Source organism: Salmo salar, chromosome ssa16, assembly GCF_905237065.1.
Source record: "Salmo salar chromosome ssa16, Ssal_v3.1, whole genome shotgun sequence".
NCBI classification, from domain to species: Eukaryota; Metazoa; Chordata; class Actinopteri; order Salmoniformes; family Salmonidae; genus Salmo; species Salmo salar.
Window position 1 is genome coordinate 39,241,506 of NC_059457.1, and position 17,257 is coordinate 39,258,762.

Genomic DNA, 17,257 nt, shown 5'->3' on the forward strand with positions numbered 1-17,257 from the left:
TTTCGTTTGGTATGTCTTATTGTTTGCACCTGTTCCTCATTTGGTTCTCTTGATTTATGGTTATTTAAGCCTGTTTAGCCCGCCCAGGTTTGTGCGGGATTATTTTGCGTCAGAGTGTGTTTTTGTTATTGGACGTGCTGGCGATCGACAAGTGTTATTTTATATGCATGCTGTGTACCTGTTGTTCTGGGCACTTTGCATTTTTCACGCCGGTTGTGTTGGCGTCGACCGTTTTGTGTTTTATGGAATAAACACACATTTCCTTACCTCTGCTCTCTGCGCCTGACTCCTACCACCACTCCTAGCAGTTACTGACAGAATCCCGCACCAGCTATGGAGTCAGCAGGAGCAGCCTCCCCTCCTCTCCCATCGATGGAGGAACGGGTCCTCATCATACCACCATTCTCCACCGAATCGGCTCAGCGATGGATCAGATGATGGAGAGGATGGACCGATGGGAGAGGAGTGGCCTCCCTACCGCATCCCCAGCACAAACTCCCCCCCCACCAGCTACCCTCCACCGGCGTCCGGACCCGGAGCCTTGCGCCTGGCTCTCCCCAGGGAGTATGATGGAGCGGCGGCTGGGTGCCAGGGGTTCCTGCTACAGTTGGAGTTGTACCTGGCTACCGTTCGTCCAACTCCCTCGGGAGAGGAGTGCGTAAGCGTCCTCGTCTCGTGCTTAACGGGACGTGCCCTGGAGTGGGCCAACGCAGTGTGGTATGGCCCAGACTCGGCAAGGGATCACTGCCCCGAGTTCACCCGCCGTTTCCGGGCCGTGTTCGACCACCCAGCAGAGGGCCGGGCGGCGGGTGAACGACTGTTCCACCTGCGGCAGGAGACGAGGAGCACACAGGACTTTGCTCTGGAGTTCCGGATCTTGGCTGCTGGAGCGGGGTGGAACGACAGGGCCCTGATGGACCACTATCGGTGTAGCCTCCGGGAGAACGTCCGCCGGGAGCTAGCCTGTCGGGACACTACCCTCTCACTGGATGAACTAATAGACATGTCCATTCGTCTCGACAACCTGCTGGCTGCTCGCGGGCGTCCGGACCGGGCCCTGTTGGTTCCACCTCCAGGTCCTCCAGCTCCCATCCCTATGGAGCTAGGGGGGGCCGCGTCCAGGGGAACCGGAGGAGGAGGTTCCTCCTGTACCCAGTGTGGTCGGAGAGGACACACTACCGACCGGTGCTGGGGGAGCTCCTCTGGGAATCGGGATGGCAGGCGGAGCACTCCTCGTTCACCTCAGGTGAGTAAGCACCAACCTCACCCAGAGCTCCCTGTTGGTCATATGTTCGTTTTAGTAACTTTCCCCTTGTTTTCTCCCTCTTTCCAGCATAAAGCGCTAGTTGATTCAGGCGCAGCTGGAAACTTTATGGATCGTGGGCTCGTGTTAAGGCTAGGGATTCCCCTGGTGTCGTTGGACCAACCTTTCCCCGTGCACTCCTTAGATAGCCGACCATTAGGGTCAGGACTGGTCAGGGAGGCCACGGTGCCACTGGACATGGTAACGCAGGGGGATCATGGGGAACGGATTAGTCTCTTCCTCATTGATTCGCCTGCGTTTCCGGTGATGCTGGGGATTCCCTGGCTGGCCAATCACAATCCTAATATTTCGTGGAGACAGGGGGCTCTCAGAGGGTGGTCAGAGGAGTGCTCAGGCAGGTGTAAGGGAGTTTCCATCGGTGCGACGACAGTGGAGAGTCCAGACCAGGTTTCCACTGTGCGCATTCCCTCAGAATATGCCGATTTGGCTATCGCCTTCTGTAAAAAGAGGGCGACCCGATTACCACCTCATCGACGAGGGGATTGCGTGATAAACCTCCAGGTAAACGCTACACTTCCCAGGAGTCACGTGTACCCATAGTCACAGGAGGAAACATTGGCTATGGAGACATATGTCACGGAATCTCTGAGACAGGGGTACATTCGGCCCTCCATGTCACCCGTCTCCTCGAGTTTCTTTTTCGTGAAGAAAAAGGATGGAGGGCTGCGTCCGTGCATTGATTATCGAGGTCTAAATTCTATCACAGTAGGGTTTAGTTACCCGCTACCTCTCATCGCTACGGCGGTGGAATCATTTCACGGCGCGCGTTTTTTCACGAAACTGGACCTCAGGAGCGCATACAATCTGGTGCGTATCCGGGGAGGAGACGAGTGGAAAACCGCATTCAGTACCACATCGGGCCACTATGAGTACCTCGTCATGCCGTATGGGTTAAAGAATGCTCCAGCCATCTTTCAATCCTTTGTTGACGAGATTCTCAGGGACCTGCACGGGCAGGGGGTAGTGGTGTATATTGATGACATCCTGATCAATTCCGCCACCCGCGCCGCGCATGTCTCCCTGGTGCGCAAGGTGCTTGGGCGACTGCTGGAGAATTACCTGTACGTTAAGGCTGAGAAATGTGAGTTTTTCAAGCGAGCCGTTTCCTTCCTGGGGTATCGCATTTCCACCTCGGGGGTGGTGATGGAGGATGACCACGTTAAAGCCGTGCGTAATTGGCCGACTCCGACCACGGTAAAGGAGGTGCAACGGTTTTTAGGGTTTGACAATTACTACCGGAGGTTTATCCGGGGCTTTGGTCAAGTTGCTGCTCCCATTACCTCACTGCTGAAGGGGGTCCGGCGCGCTAGCGCAGGTCAGCAGAGGCGAACAGAGCGTTCAGTCCCCTGAAGGAGCTGTTTACCGACGCTCCCGTGCTGGCTCATCCGGACCCCTCTTTGGCATTCATAGTGGAGGTGGACACGTCCGAGACTGGAATGGGGGCCGTGCTATCACAGCGCTTGGGCACGCCACCCAAACTCCCCCCGTGCGCTTTCTTTTCTAGGACGCTCGGGCCGGCGGAGCAGAACTATGACGTGGGGGACCGGGAGTTGTTAGCTGTGGTCAAGGCTCTGAAGGTGTGGAGACATTGGCTTGAGGGGGCTAAGCACCCTTTCCTCATCTGGACTGACCACCGTAATCTCGAGTACATCCGGGCAGCTAGGAGACTGAATCCACGTCAGGCCAGGTGGGCCATGTTCTTTACCCGTTTCCGGTTCACGATCTCTTATCGGCCAGGTTCACAGAACACGAAGGCCGACGCACTGTCCCGCCTATATGACACCGAGGAGAGGGCCATCGATCCGGCTCCCATCATTCCAGCATCGTGCTTGGTAGCTCCGGTGGTATGGGAGTTGGACGCGGAGATCGAGCGGGCATTACGGTTGGAACCTGCACCATCGCAGTGTCCGGCAGGTGTTCAGTACGTGCCGCTTGGTCTCCGTGATCGATTGATTCGATGGGCCCATAATCTCCCCTCTTCGTCGCACCCTGGGATCGAGAGGACAGTGCGGAACCTGAGGGGAAAGTACTGGTGGCCCACCTTGGGCAAGGATGTGCGGTTGTATGTTTCCTCCTGCTCGGTGTGCGCTCAGAGCAAGGCTCCTCGACACCTGCCTAGAGGGAAATTACACCCCCTCCCCGTTCCACAGCGGCCGTGGTCGCACTTGTCAGTGGACTTCCTCACTGACCTTCCCGTATCTCAGGGGAACACCACTATCCTGGTCGTTGTGGATCGGTTCTCGAAGTCCTGCCGTCTCATCCCATTGCCCGGTCTCCCTACGGCTCTGCAGACTGCGGAGGCCCTGTTTACCCATGTCTTCCGGCACTACGGGGTGCCCGAGGACATCGTTTCTGATCGGGGTCCCCAGTTCACGTCCAGAGTTTGGAGGGCGTTCATGGAACGTTTGGGGGTCTCGGTCAGCCTGACCTCGGGTTTCCACCCCGAAAGTAATGGGCAGGTGGAGAGAGTGAACCAAGAGGTGGGTAGGTTTCTAAGGACGTATTGCCGGGACCGGCCCAGGGAATGGGCGTGATACGTCCCATGGGCAGAAATAGCCCAAAATTCCCTACGTCACTCATCGACCAACATGTCACCGTTCCAGTGCGTGTTGGGCTACCAGCCGGTGCTGGCTCCATGGCACCAGAGCCAGACCGAGGCTCCTGCGGTGGAGGATTGGGTGCAGCGCTTGAAGGACACTTGGAGAGCCGTCCAAGACGCACTCACTAAGGCGAGTGGACGGCAGAAGAAGAGCGCTGACCAGCACCGCAGTGAGACCCCTGTGTTTGCACCAGGGAATCGAGCCTGGCTCTCGGCTAGAAACCTGCCCCTCCGCTTGCCCTGCCGGAAGCTGAGCCCGCAGTGTGTAGGGCCATTTAAAGTCCTGAGGAGGATAAACGAGGTGTGTTACCGGTTACAACTTCCATCTTACTACCGTATTAACCCCTCGTTTCATGTGTCTCTCCTCAAGCCGGTGGTGGCTGGTCCCATGCAGGAAGGTGAGGTGCCGGAGGTTCCTCCACCCCCGCTGGACATTGGGGGGTCCCCGGCCATTCTGGACTCCAGACTTTGGGGGGGGGGCTACAGTACCTCGTCGACTGGGAGGGTTACGGCGCGGAGGAGAGGTACTGGGTACCTAGGAAGGACATTTTGGACCCCGCTCTACTGAGGGAATTCCACCGCCTTCATGGGGATCGCCCTGCGCCTCGTCCTCCGGGTCGCACTCGAGGCCGGTGGCGGCGCGCTGCGGGAGCCGCGCGTCAGGAGGGGGGTACTGTCACGAATCCCACCGAAGGTGGCTCCCCTGCCTGCTCGGGCGGCGCTCGGCGGTCGTCGTCACCGGCCTACTAGCCGCCGCTGATCCCTTTTTCCTTTTCGTTTGGTATGTCTTATTGTTTGCACCTGTTCCTCATTTGGTTCTCTTGATTTATGGTTATTTAAGCCTGTTTAGCCCGCCCAGGTTTGTGCGGGATTATTTTGCGTCAGAGTGTGTTTTTGTTATTGGATGTGCTGGCGATCGACAAGTGTTATTTTATATGCATGTTGTGTACCTGTTGTTCTGGGCACTTTGCATTTTTCATGCCGGTTGTGTTGTCGTCGACCGTTTTGTGTTTTATGGAATAAACACACATTTCCTTACCTCTGCTCTCTGCGCCTGACTCCTACCACCACTCCTAGCAGTTACTGACAGTTGGGCTGTGTTATGACTAAACAAGCTTTCCGCCTCCCATACTGACAGCAGCCGAGTTACCATACGCTGGCAACAGCAGGTGTGTGTTTTTCTCTCTCTCTGTGTGTGTGTGTGTGTGTGTGTGTGTGTGTGTGTGTGTGTGTGTGTGTGTGTGTGTGTGTGTGTGTGTGTGTGTGTGTGTGTGTGTGTGTGTGTGATACATGCTCCATCTCATTGTGTAAACCTTAGCTTACCTTCTCTGTTTCACAACACACTCAGCAGCTGTACGTTTTGTTAGTGGAGTGTTGAATAGAGCTTTCTTATGCTCTGCTGAATCATAAGGCCATCAATAGGACCTGTTGAGTGCAGATAATCCCATTAGCAGTTCCAGGTCTCTCTGTCTCTCTCTCACTCTCTCTTTCTCTCTGTTACCCTCCAACTATCTCTCTTTCACTCTCTCTTTCACTCTCCTTCTCTATGTTACCCTCCAACTATCTCTCTCTTTCTCTCTCTCTCACTCTCATGCTCACTTTCTCTCTCTCTCTCTCTCTCTCTCTCTCTCTCTTCTCCTCTCTCTTTTTTCACTCTCTTCCTCCTTACTTTCCTTCCTCCCTCTCTCTATCTCTCTCTCTATCCCTCTCTTTCCGCCACATTTTCTTTCACTGCACAATCCATAAAGCACATTTCATTGAAAAGGCGAGACTATTCACATGTTGCCAAAGTAATTACGAAAGAGACAATCAACAGCAACAGGACGACGACTGTTCCCTTGAAAGAGGGTAATTTATCCTTCAAACATAATATTTTCATTTATTTTATTTATTTCACCTTTATTTAACCAGGTAGGCAAGTTGAGAACAAGTTCTCATTTACAATTGCGACCTGGCCAAGATAAAGCAAAGCAGTTCGACACTTACAACAACACAGAGTAAAACAAACATACATTCAATAATACAGTAGGAAAAATAAGTCTATATACAATGTAAGCAAATGAGGTGAGATAAGGGAGGTAAAGGCAAAAAAGGCCATGGTGGCAAAGTAAATACAATATAGCAAGTAAAACACTGGAATGGTAGATTTGTAGTGGAAGAAAGTGAAAAGTAGAAATAGAAGTAATGGGGTGCAAATAAATAAATAAATACAGTAGGGGAAGCGGTAGTTGTTTAGGCAAAATTATAGATGGGCTATGTACAGGTGCAGTGATCTGTGAGCTGCTCTGACAGCTGGTGCTTAAAGCTAGTGAGGGAGATAAGTGTTTCCAGTTTCAGAGGTTTTTTGTAGTTCGTTACAGTCATTGGCAGCAGAGAACTGGAAGGAGAGACGGCCAAAGGAGGAATTCGCTTTGGGGGTGCTGGATCGCGTGCTACAGGTGGGTGCTGCTATGGTGACCAGTGAGTTGAGATAAGGGGGGACTTTACCTAGCAGGGTCTTGTAGATGACCTGGAGCCAGTGGGTTTGGCGACGAGTATGAAGCAAGGGCCAGCCAACGAGAGCGTACAGGTCGCAGTGGTGGGTAGTATATGGGGCTTTGGTGACAAAATGGATGGCACTGTGGTAGACTGCATCCAGTTTATTGAGTAGGGTATTGGAGGCTATTTTGTAAATGACATCGCCGAAGTCGAGGATCGGTAGGATGGTCAGTTTTACGAGGGTATGTTTGGCAGCATGAGTGAAGGATGCTTTGTTGCGAAATAGGAAGCCAATTCTAGATTTAACTTTGGATTGGAGATGTTTGATGTGAGTCTGAAAGGAGAGTTTACAGTCTAACCAGACACCTAGATATTTGTAGTTGTCCACATATTCCTAGTCAGAACCGTCCAGAGTAGTGATGCTGGACAGGCGGGCAGGTGCGGGCAGTGATCGGTTGAAAAGCATTCATTTAGTTTTACTTGTATTTAAGAGCAGTTGGAGGCCACAGAAGGAGAGTTGTATGGCATTGAAGCTCGTCTGGAGGGTTGTTAACACAGTGTCCAAAGAAGGGCCAGAAGTATACAGAATGGTGTCGTCTGCGTAAAGGTGGATCAGAGACTCACCAGCAGCAAGAGCGACATCATTGATGTATACAGAGAAAAGAGTTGGCCCAAGAATTGAACCCTGTGGCACCCCCATAGAGACTGCAAGAGGCCATCAGGCCATCCGATTTCACACATTAAACTCTATCAGAGAAGTAGTTGGTGAACCAAGCGAGGGAATCATTTGAGAAACCAAGGCTATTGAGTCTGCCGATGAGGATGTGGTGATTGAGTCGAAAACCTTGGCCAGGTCAATGAATACGGCAGCACAGTATTGTTTCTTATCGATGGCGGTTACGATATCATTTAGGACCTTGAGCGTGGCTGAGGTGCACCCATGACCAGCTCTGAAACCAGATTGCATAGTGGAGAAGTTGCGGTGGGATTCAAAATGTTCAGCAATCTGTTTGTTGACTTGGTTTTCGAAGACCTTAGAAAGACAGGGTAGGATAGATATAGGTCTGTAGCAGTTTGGGTCAAGAGTGTGTCCCCCTTTGAAGAGGGGGATGACCGCAGCTGCTTTCCAATCTTTGGGAATCACAGACGACACGAAAGAGAGGTTGAACAGGCTAGTAATAGGGGTTGCAACAATTTCAGCAGATCATTTTAGAAAGAAAGAGTCCAGATTGTCTAGCCCGTCTGATTTGTAGGGGTCCAGATTTTGCAGCTCTTTCAGAACATCAGCTGACTGGATTTGGGAGAAGGAGAAATGGGGAAGGCTTGGGCGAGTAGCTGTGGGGGGTGCAGTTCTGTTGACCGCGGTAGGGGTAGCCAGGTGGAAAGCATGGCCAGCCGTAAAAAAATGTGTATTGAAATTCTCAATTATAGTGGATTTATCGGTGGTGACAGAGTTTCCTATCCTCAGTGCAGTGGGCAGCTGGGAGGAGGTCCCAGAACTTTTTTAGTTTGTGATGCAGGAAGCAAATTTCTGCTTGAAAAAGCTAACCTTGGCTTTTCTAACTGCCTGCGTATATTGGTTTTTAACTTCCCTGAAAAGTTGCTTATCACGGGGGCTGTTCGATGCTAATGCAGAACGCCACAGGATGTTTTTGTGTTGGTTAAGGGCAGTCAGGTCTGGAGAGAACCATGTGCTATATCTGTTCCTGGTTCTAAATTTCTTGAATGGGGCATGCTTATTTAAGATGGTGAGGAAGGCATTTTTTTAAATAACCAGGCATCCTCTGCTGACGGGATTAGGTCAATATCCTTCCAGGATACCCGGGCCAGGTCGATTAGAAAGGCTTGCTCACTGAAGTGTTTCAGGGAGCGTTTGACAGTGATGAGTGGAGGTCGTTTGACCGTTGACCCATTACGGATGCAGGCAATGAGGCAGTGATCGCTGAGATCTTGGTTGAAAACAGCAGAGGTGTATTTAGAGGGCAAGTTGGTTAGAATGATATCTATGAGGGTGCCCGTGTTTACGGCTTTGGGGTGGTACCTGGTAGGTTCATTGATCATTTGTGTGAGATTGAGGGCGTCAAGCTTAGATTGTAGGATGGCCGGGGTGTTAAGCATGTCCCAGTTTAGGTCACCTAGCAGCACGAGCTCTGAAGATAGATGGGAGGCAATCAGTTCACATATGGTGTCCAGAGCACAGCTGGCGGCAGAGGGTGGTCTATAGCAGGCGGCAACAGTTAGAGACTTGTTTTTAGAGAGGTGGATTTTTAAAAGTAGAAGTTCAAATTGTTTGGGTACAGTCCTGGATAGTAGGACAGAACTCTGCAGGCTATCTCTGCAGTAGATTGCAACACCGCCCCCTTTGGCCGTTCTATCTTGTCTGAAAATATTGTAGTTAGGGATGATGGAGATTTCAGAGTTTTTGGTGGTCTTCCTAAACCAGGATTCAGACACGGCTAGGACATCCGGGTTGGCAGAGTGTGCTAAAGCAGTGAATAAAACAAACTTAGGGAGGAGGCTTCTAATGTTAACATGCATGAAACCAAGGCTTTTACGGTTACAGAAGTCATCTAAAGAGAGCGCCTGGGGAATAGGAGTGGAGCTAGGCACTGCAGGGCCTGGATTCACCTCTACATCACCAGAGGAACAGAGGAGTAGGATAAGAGTACGGCTAAAAGCTATGAGAATTGGTTGTCTATGACGTCCGGAATAGAGAGTAAAAGGAGCAGGTTTCTGGGGGCGATAAAATAGCTTCAAGGTATAATGTACAGACAAAGGTATGGTAGGATGTGAATACAGTGGAGGTAAACCTAGTCATTGAGTGATGATGAGAGAGATATTGTCTCTAGAAACAAACATTATTGAAACAAGGTGATGCCATAGCATGTGTGGGTGGTGGAACTGAAAGGTTGGATAAGGTATAATGAGCAGGGCTAGAGGCTCTACAGTGAAATAAGCTAATAAACACTAACCAGAACAGCAATGGACATGGCATATTGACATTAAGGAGAGGCATGCTTAGCCGAGTGATCATAAGCGTCCAGTGAGATTCAGACAGCTAGCCGGGCCATAGGTAGCAAGCTGGCAGAAGATGGTAATAAAACTCAGAGGAGACGGACACCACTGAATTTCAATGCCCTCTCTCAAACTGTCATTAGGATGTGCTGGCAGACGTGTATCGCCCTGGCGCTGCCCGCTGTGGATCCAAAACACTCCACAGAGTTTTAAGTGGCAGAAACCATCCTTCAGATAATGATCTCTTTAAGATGCTGTCAAGGAAATGGTTATCATAAAGTGTCAAGGAAATTGTTATCATTCAGTGCCAAGGCCAACAAATACACTCCATAGATGTTGACTTGCTCAATGCGGCCATTTTAGTTTTCAATCATGGGGCCGTGTCAGTGTGAATGTTAACGGAGGTGGGTGATGGCTTCTTTGTTGCAAATGATGGGTTATTTCCTGTGGGTGGTTAACTCTGATGCTCATCGTAATGCCTGTTTAATGAATGGAATGCTGACTTTATAGGTGAATGCTGATGTGTTGATTGCCTCAGAGGAAACTCTAAGTGGATGGTAGCTACAGTAACGTCTTTCCTTCACCAAGGTATAGTATAGTACTAGTGTCTGTGTTATGAACAGCCAACTAAGATAGATTGCGACTTCACTGTGCAATGCAGATCTAGCCATCCATTCCTCTGGTTTCCAGGTGCTGTAGATTATATAGTGTTTGTATTGATAGTTTTATGTGAGGTAGACCATGTTAGTTCTCAGGTAGACTGTAGTGTCTGTTTTGTGAGGAGCCACCTGATTTAGGAATGTAGGTATCATGCAGCATGGCAGAGAGAGACTGTCATCTGTGTGTCTGTGACAGGGCTTAGTGATGTTGCATTGATCCTGATAGTCACAGAGAGAGACTGTCATCTGTGTGTCTGTGACAGGGCTTAGTGATGTTGCATTGATCCTGATAGTCACAGAGAGACTGTCATCTGTGTGTCTGTGACAGGGCTTAGTGATGTTGCATTGATCCTGATAGTCACAGAGAGAGAGAGAGAGCGAGAATGAATGACTCAATGAATCCCTCACTACCCTTTCTACCCCTGCATGGCAAATTACTTCTGTCTGCCTGTGTCACATGCCTTTACATTTTTTATCATTAAGACTTGAACCCCACAGCAGCACCATTGTAGGAGTGAGAGAGAGGAGAGAGAGGAGAGAAAGGGAGAGGGAGAGAACGTGAATGAGAAAGAGAGAAAATATGCCTGGGGAACTTTTTTAATGCTGGTCTGTCTGACTGAGAGAAAGTCCTTGGTCATGATATTGATCCTTTCTTCGTTTCTTTGCCTCCTTTATTAGATTCTAGTCTGTGGACTCTAACTGGGCCCAGAGGAGAAACCTGCTGGGATTCATTGGCGTGAAATTGTTGATTGCGTCGAAATTCACATTTATAAAAGAGGGAGCTGTTTACTTTTTATTTGGCTCCATGTTCACAGATGCCCTGGCCGCATCTGGAATTGAAAGCATAAATCTTGCTGTGGTGAAGTAGGGGGAAAAAAACCTCCAGAACAGGAAACAGCAGGAATAGTGGGGCCTGGCCCTGCATAGGGAAATAGTGTTACACTGGACTGGCACACACACCCCATAGGGACAGAGATGAGGGTGGGGGTCTGGCCAAGACTGCAATCTCTCTCTCTCTCTCTCTCTCTCTCTCTCTCTCTCTCTCTCTCTCTCTCTCTCTCTCTCTCTCTCTCTCTCTCTCTCTCTCCACCCATGTCATCTAGGCTGAGACTGCACATTTGTCAGTGGCACACCCCCCCAGTTAGTCTGGCCTCTTTCACTCGCTCTCTCTCTCCCCCTCTCTCTCCTCTGCCAGCCGATGAACAATCCTCACAATCCTCCACCGGCTGCTCCTGGGAGGCCTTGGGGATGGAGCATAACTTCTAGGCTTTCAGGCCTGCCTGTGTTGTCCTGGGGAGGAAGCCAGAGAAGGCTGGGCAGCAGCCGCCCTCCACCACCCACCACCTGCCCCGGCTACAGTTTATCCCCAGTTAGCCAGCTGGGCTGGGTGGACACTGAGTGGCCACTGAATGAGTTCTCTGGCTTCTCTCTGCTCTCCTCTGTTATGCCTGCTGTGTCTGAAGCTGGAGGAGGATGGAAGAAGGAGAGGAGGGAGGGGAGACACTCAAGAGGCCAGAGCCGGCCCAGCAGTATGTTCCCTCTTTCCTGTCATTGTTAAGAGTCAAGTGCTGCGCTGCCTGGGGGTCAGAATTAGCTGAGCTAAACCAAGTCTTCTTTGGAGGATTGTGGTACCACCTCACAGACAATGGGATGGATGAGAGGCCAGCTTTCAACTCTTCTGTACTCCACAGTATCACACTTCCTGATTAGCAGAGAAACATTGCAGTACTAGAGAACCCAGCTGAGAGCCCTGCTATATATACAGTACAGCACCAGTCAGCGCCTCCAAACGTCTCTGTATGTGTGCTGTAGTAATCCCTCCCTCCCTCCTGATCTGTTGATTCATCGTCTAGACATGGCAGGCCGTCCCAGTGTGGATTCAGACTAACTCTTGCCTTTCTTCTCTCCGCTTTGATAACCACCACAAGCTGCTTTTATCCAACACGCTTCGCCTCGCCATCAAATCCCTGTAATCCAACCTAGGGACTCGCCATCTTCCACACACTTCCAGACTTGGAGAACTATAAAAAGCGTGATCCCTACGTTACTCGATACCCGTCTCCTGCCCTCTCGCCCGGGCCCCCGAGATATACTCAGATGTTCTGAGGGCAATGGTTGCTGGGATGCCAGCTGTGGTTTTAATGATTTTGCCCTAAGGCCCCAGATCAGCAGTGAGATAAATATAGTTCTGCTTTTACACAGAAAGGAGAACCATGGCCTTAAACGTCTCCGCAAAGTGTGTGTGTGTGTGTGTCTGTTCGTGTGTGTGCAAGTGTGCGTGCATGGATTTATTGATGGGCTTCTGAATCAAAGCATTTAATTACAACTCCTCAAAAGAGCTCAGACCTCTCCGAAAAGTTAGATCTCTGATGGTGACAAGAGATATGTGCCGTGTCCAGTGACTGCAGTGTTGTAACTGACCCTGTCTCCTCGTGTATCCTTGGTTTTTCCTTGGTTGGATTCATTGGGACATACATTTTAAAACAAAAATAAGCCATTCTTATTGGACAAGTCCAGGTGATCCCTCCCTGATTCAATCTGTTTTCTTCCATTTGGTGCCTAATGAACACAACCCTTTTTTCCCTGACAGACATCGACGACTGCCAGTCAAACCCGTGTCAGAATGGAGGCACCTGTATCGACGAGATCAACTCCTTTGTGTGCCTGTGTCTGCCCAGCTACGGTGGAGCCACTTGTGAGAAAGGTAACATTTTATCACTTAACACCTGTCTCATTAACTCACATCACTGGTGGAAAGAGGAAGTGGTAATATGTATCAGTGGTGCAGGTTATGACAGAACACCTGTGCTCAGCTGGAGCCCCTCAAAGAAGAAGAATGCCTAGTGGGCATGAATGCAGCTACGCTGTTTGAAAAATGTAAATGGTTTTGGGCCTCCATTACGTGAAAGCAGGTCTATGAAAGATAGACAGCCAGCCACAGAACTGTCTGAGAAACACAACACTTTAGGAGAACGTTTCTTTGTAGCACCAAGAGAAAAACTGAGAGATTGAGAAGAAAGGAGAAAGAGAGAAGGAGAGGGAAAAAAGGGACAGTTTAAATAAAATGGGCAGTGTACTAATGCATATTTACCCCAGTAGAAGCCCAACCTCTGGTGTTTTCTCTCCCTCACCCACACCGTCAGCCTGTATCCTAGCAGCCCAGCTCTCTCTGCCTGCAAGGCTCTGAGTCTGCTTCTCTACCTGGGGCAGGGTAATGAGCCTTTACAGATCGAGACTTTACCCTGCAGAAAGAGACGGAGGAATGGAGAGAGCGCGAGCGTGTGTATCCCAATCTGTGATGTGTGTGTAGAGATGGACAGGCCGTGAGGTGTAGAGGCTTAAGGCTCAGTGATGTGTGTGTAGAGATGGACAGGCCGTGAGGCGTAGAGGCTTGAGGCTCAGTGATGTGTGTGTAGAGATGGACAGGCCGTGAGGCGTAGAGGCTTAAGGCTCAGTGATGTGTGTGTAGAGATGGACAGGCCGTGAGGCGTAGAGGCTTGAGGCTCAGTGATGTGTGTGTAGAGATGGACAGGCCGTGATGTGTAGAGGTTTGAGGCTCAGTGATGTGTGTGTAGAGATGGACAGGCCGTGATGCATAGAGGCTTAAGGCTCAGTGATGTGTGTGTGCACTGCTGGAGCGAGACCAGCCTCTTCCCCAGGACCTCCCCTCCAATCAACACCCTGCCAGCCTGCCTGCCACAACCACCGCACTCATACAGATTAGCTATTTAAGAGGCTATGGACCACATGGTGCAATATGGACCCTGGTGTTAACAGTCTTTATGGTTGACTTGGATCAGTAGGCCTGAGAGGAGAGAGTGGAGGAGAGGAGAGAGTGGAGGAGAGGAGAGAGTGGAGGAGAGGAGAGAGTGGAGGAGAGGAGAGTGTGGAGGAGAGGAGAGAGTGGAGGAGAGGAGAGAGTGGAGGAGAGGAGAGAGTGGAGAGAGTGGAGGAGAGGAGAGGCTGTGGAGGAGAGGAGAGAGTGGAGGAGAGGAGAGAGTGGAGGAGAGGAGAGAGTGGAGTGGAGGAGAGGAGAGAGTGGAGGAGAGGAGAGAGTGGAGGAGAGGAGAGAGTGGAGGAGAGGAGAGGCTGTGGAGGAAAGGAGAGAGTGGAGAAGAGGAGAGAGTGGAGGAGAGGAGAGGCTGTGGGGGAGAGGAGAGGCTGTGGAGGAGAGGAGAGAGTGGAAGAGAGGAGAGAGTGGAGGAGAGGAGAGAGTGGAGGAGAGGAGAGGCTGTGGGGGAGAGGAGAGGCTGTGGAGGAGAGGAGAGCGTGGAAGAGAGGAGAGAGTGGAGGAGAGGAGAGAGTGGAGGAGAGGAGAGGCTGTGGTCGCCATCTGGCTCGATGTTTAGAGTTATTTTGAATTGCTAACAAGCATTGGTCAATACTGAAGCCACTTTTTCAAAACTCTTCACACAGTCTGCATTACCAACATGCATCTTGGCCAAACAGTTCATCTCACCTCCAAAACTCAGTCAAACCACCAAAACACTTTATACATGTCTCAAAATAAGCAAAGTTTGACCATAACACTGGAAACAATTCTCACTCAGAAAGCATACAGTCACTCATAACACACTGACCTAAAAAACACTAACAGGGAGCATTACAGAAATGATGAACTTATCTTTGAAGTTTGAATGATTTTTCACATAAATCAGTATTTCATTATAGAATAAGAATAACACCTTTTCACTTTATTGACCGTACTAAAGTATATGTAACAAGAATGAATCAGAAATGCAGCAATTTGCTTCAATAGCCTTTATTTTTTTCTATATCTTTGCGTATAATAATTTACTTGTGAAAAATAAAAAGTTGAAACAAAAAACAAATTCCTGAAATTCCAGGGCTGCAATAATAATTACAACAAAACATCATCAACATGTATAGTATAATCACTCATACTGTAGAGCACTGTGAGGGTTCTAGTTCTCATCAACATGTATAGTATAATCACTCATACTGTAGAGCACTGTGAGGGTTCTAGTTCTCATCAACATGTATAGTATAATCAATCATACTGTACAGTACTGTGAGGGTTCTAGTTCTCATCAACATGTATAGTATAATCACTCATACTGTACAGTACTGTGAGGGTTCTAGTTCTCATCAATATGTATAGTATAATCACTCATACTGTACAGTACTGTGAGGGTTCTAGTTCTCATCAACATGTATAGTATAATCACTCATACTGTAGAGTACTGTGAGGGTTCTAGTTCTCATCAACATGTATAGTATAATCACTCATACTGTACAGTACTGTGAGGGTTCTAGTTCTCATCAACATGTATAGTATAATCACTCATACTGTACAGTACTGTGAGGGTTCTAGTTCTCATCAACATGTATAGTATAATCACTCATACTGTACAGTACTGTGAGGGTTCTAGTTCTCATCAACATGTATAGTATAATCACTCATACTGTACAGTACTGTGAGGATTCTAGTTCTCATCAACATGTATAGTATAATCACTCATACTGTACAGTACTGTGAGGATTCTAGTTCTCATCAACATGTATAGTATAATCACTCATACTGTACAGTACTGTGAGGGTTCTAGTTCTCATCAACGTGTATAGTATAATCACTCATACTGTACAGTACTGTGAGGGTTCTAGTTCTCATCAACATGTATAGTATAATCACTCATACTGTACAGTACTGTGAGGATTCTAGTTCTCATCAACATGTATAATCACTCATACTGTACAGTACTGTGAGGGTTCTAGTTCTCATCAACGTGTATGGTATAATCACTCATACTGTACAGTACTGTGAGGGTTCTAGTTCTCATCAACGTGTATGGTATAATCACTCATACTGTACAGTACTGTGAGGGTTCTAGTTCTCATCAACATGTATAGTATAATCACTCATACTGTACAGTACTGTGAGGGTTCTAGCTCTCATCAACATGTATAGTATAATCACTCATACTGTACAGTACTGTGAGGGTTCTAGTTCTCATCAACGTGTATAGTATAATCACTCATACTGTACAGTGCTGTGAGGGTTCTAGTTCTCATCAACGTGTATAGTATAATCACTCATACTGTACAGTACTGTGAGGGTTCTAGTTCTCATCAACATGTATAGTATAATCACTCATACTGTACAGTACTGTGAGGGTTCTAGTTCTCATCAACATGTATAGTATAATCACTCATACTGTACAGTACTGTGAGGGTTCTAGTTCTCATCAACATGTATAGTATAATCACTCATACTGTACAGTACTGTGAGGGTTCTAGTTCTCATCAACATGTATAGTATAATCACTCATACTGTACAGTACTGTGAGGGTTCTAGTTCTCATCAACATGTATAGTATAATCACTCATACTGTACAGTACTGTGAGGATTCTAGTTCTCATCAACATGTATAGTATAATCACTCATACTGTACAGTACTGTGAGGGTTCTAGTTCTCATCAACATGTATAGTATAATCACTCATACTGTACAGTACTGTGAGGGTTCTAGTTCTCATCAACATGTATAGTATAATCACTCATACTGTACAGTACTGTGAGGGTTCTAGTTCTCATCAACATGTATAGTATAATCACTCATACTGTACAGTACTGTGAGGGTACTAGTTCTCATCAACATGTATAGTATAATCAGTCATACTGTACAGTACTGTTAGGGTTCTAGTTCTCATCAACATGTATAGTATAATCACTCATACTGTACAGTACTGTGAGGGTTCTAGTTCTCATCAACGTGTCTAGTATAATCACTCATACTGTACGGTACTGTGAGGGTTCTAGTTCTCATCAACGTGTCTAGTATAATCACTCATACTGTACGGTACTGTGAGGGTTCTAGTTCTCATCAACATGTATAGTATAATCACTCATACTGTACGGTACTGTGAGGGTTCTAGTTCTCATCAACGTGTCTAGTATAATCACTCATACTGTACAGTACTGTGAGGGTTCTAGTTCTCATCAACGTGTATAGTATAATCACTCATACTGTACAGTACTGTGAGGGTTCTAGTTCTCATCAACGTGTATAGTATAATCACTCATACTGTACAGTACTGTGAGGGTTCTAGTTCTCATCAACATGTATAGTATAATCACTCATACTGTACAGTACTGTGAGGGTTCTAGTTCTCATCAACATGTATAGTATAATCACTCATACTGTACAGTACTGTGAGGGTT

The 17,257-nt window shown here is 48.3% G+C and overlaps 1 protein-coding gene across 1 annotated transcript in view; it reads left to right on the forward strand.

The window, feature by feature from the left end:
* Positions 1 to 17,257, forward strand: part of ncanb (neurocan b) — a 248,427-nt gene that overhangs the window by 183,732 nt on the left and 47,438 nt on the right. Inside the window, exon 11 of the mRNA XM_045697231.1 lies at positions 12,666 to 12,779. Coding sequence (XP_045553187.1) covers positions 12,666 to 12,779 — 114 coding nt within the window. The remainder of the gene's footprint in view (positions 1 to 12,665; positions 12,780 to 17,257) is intronic.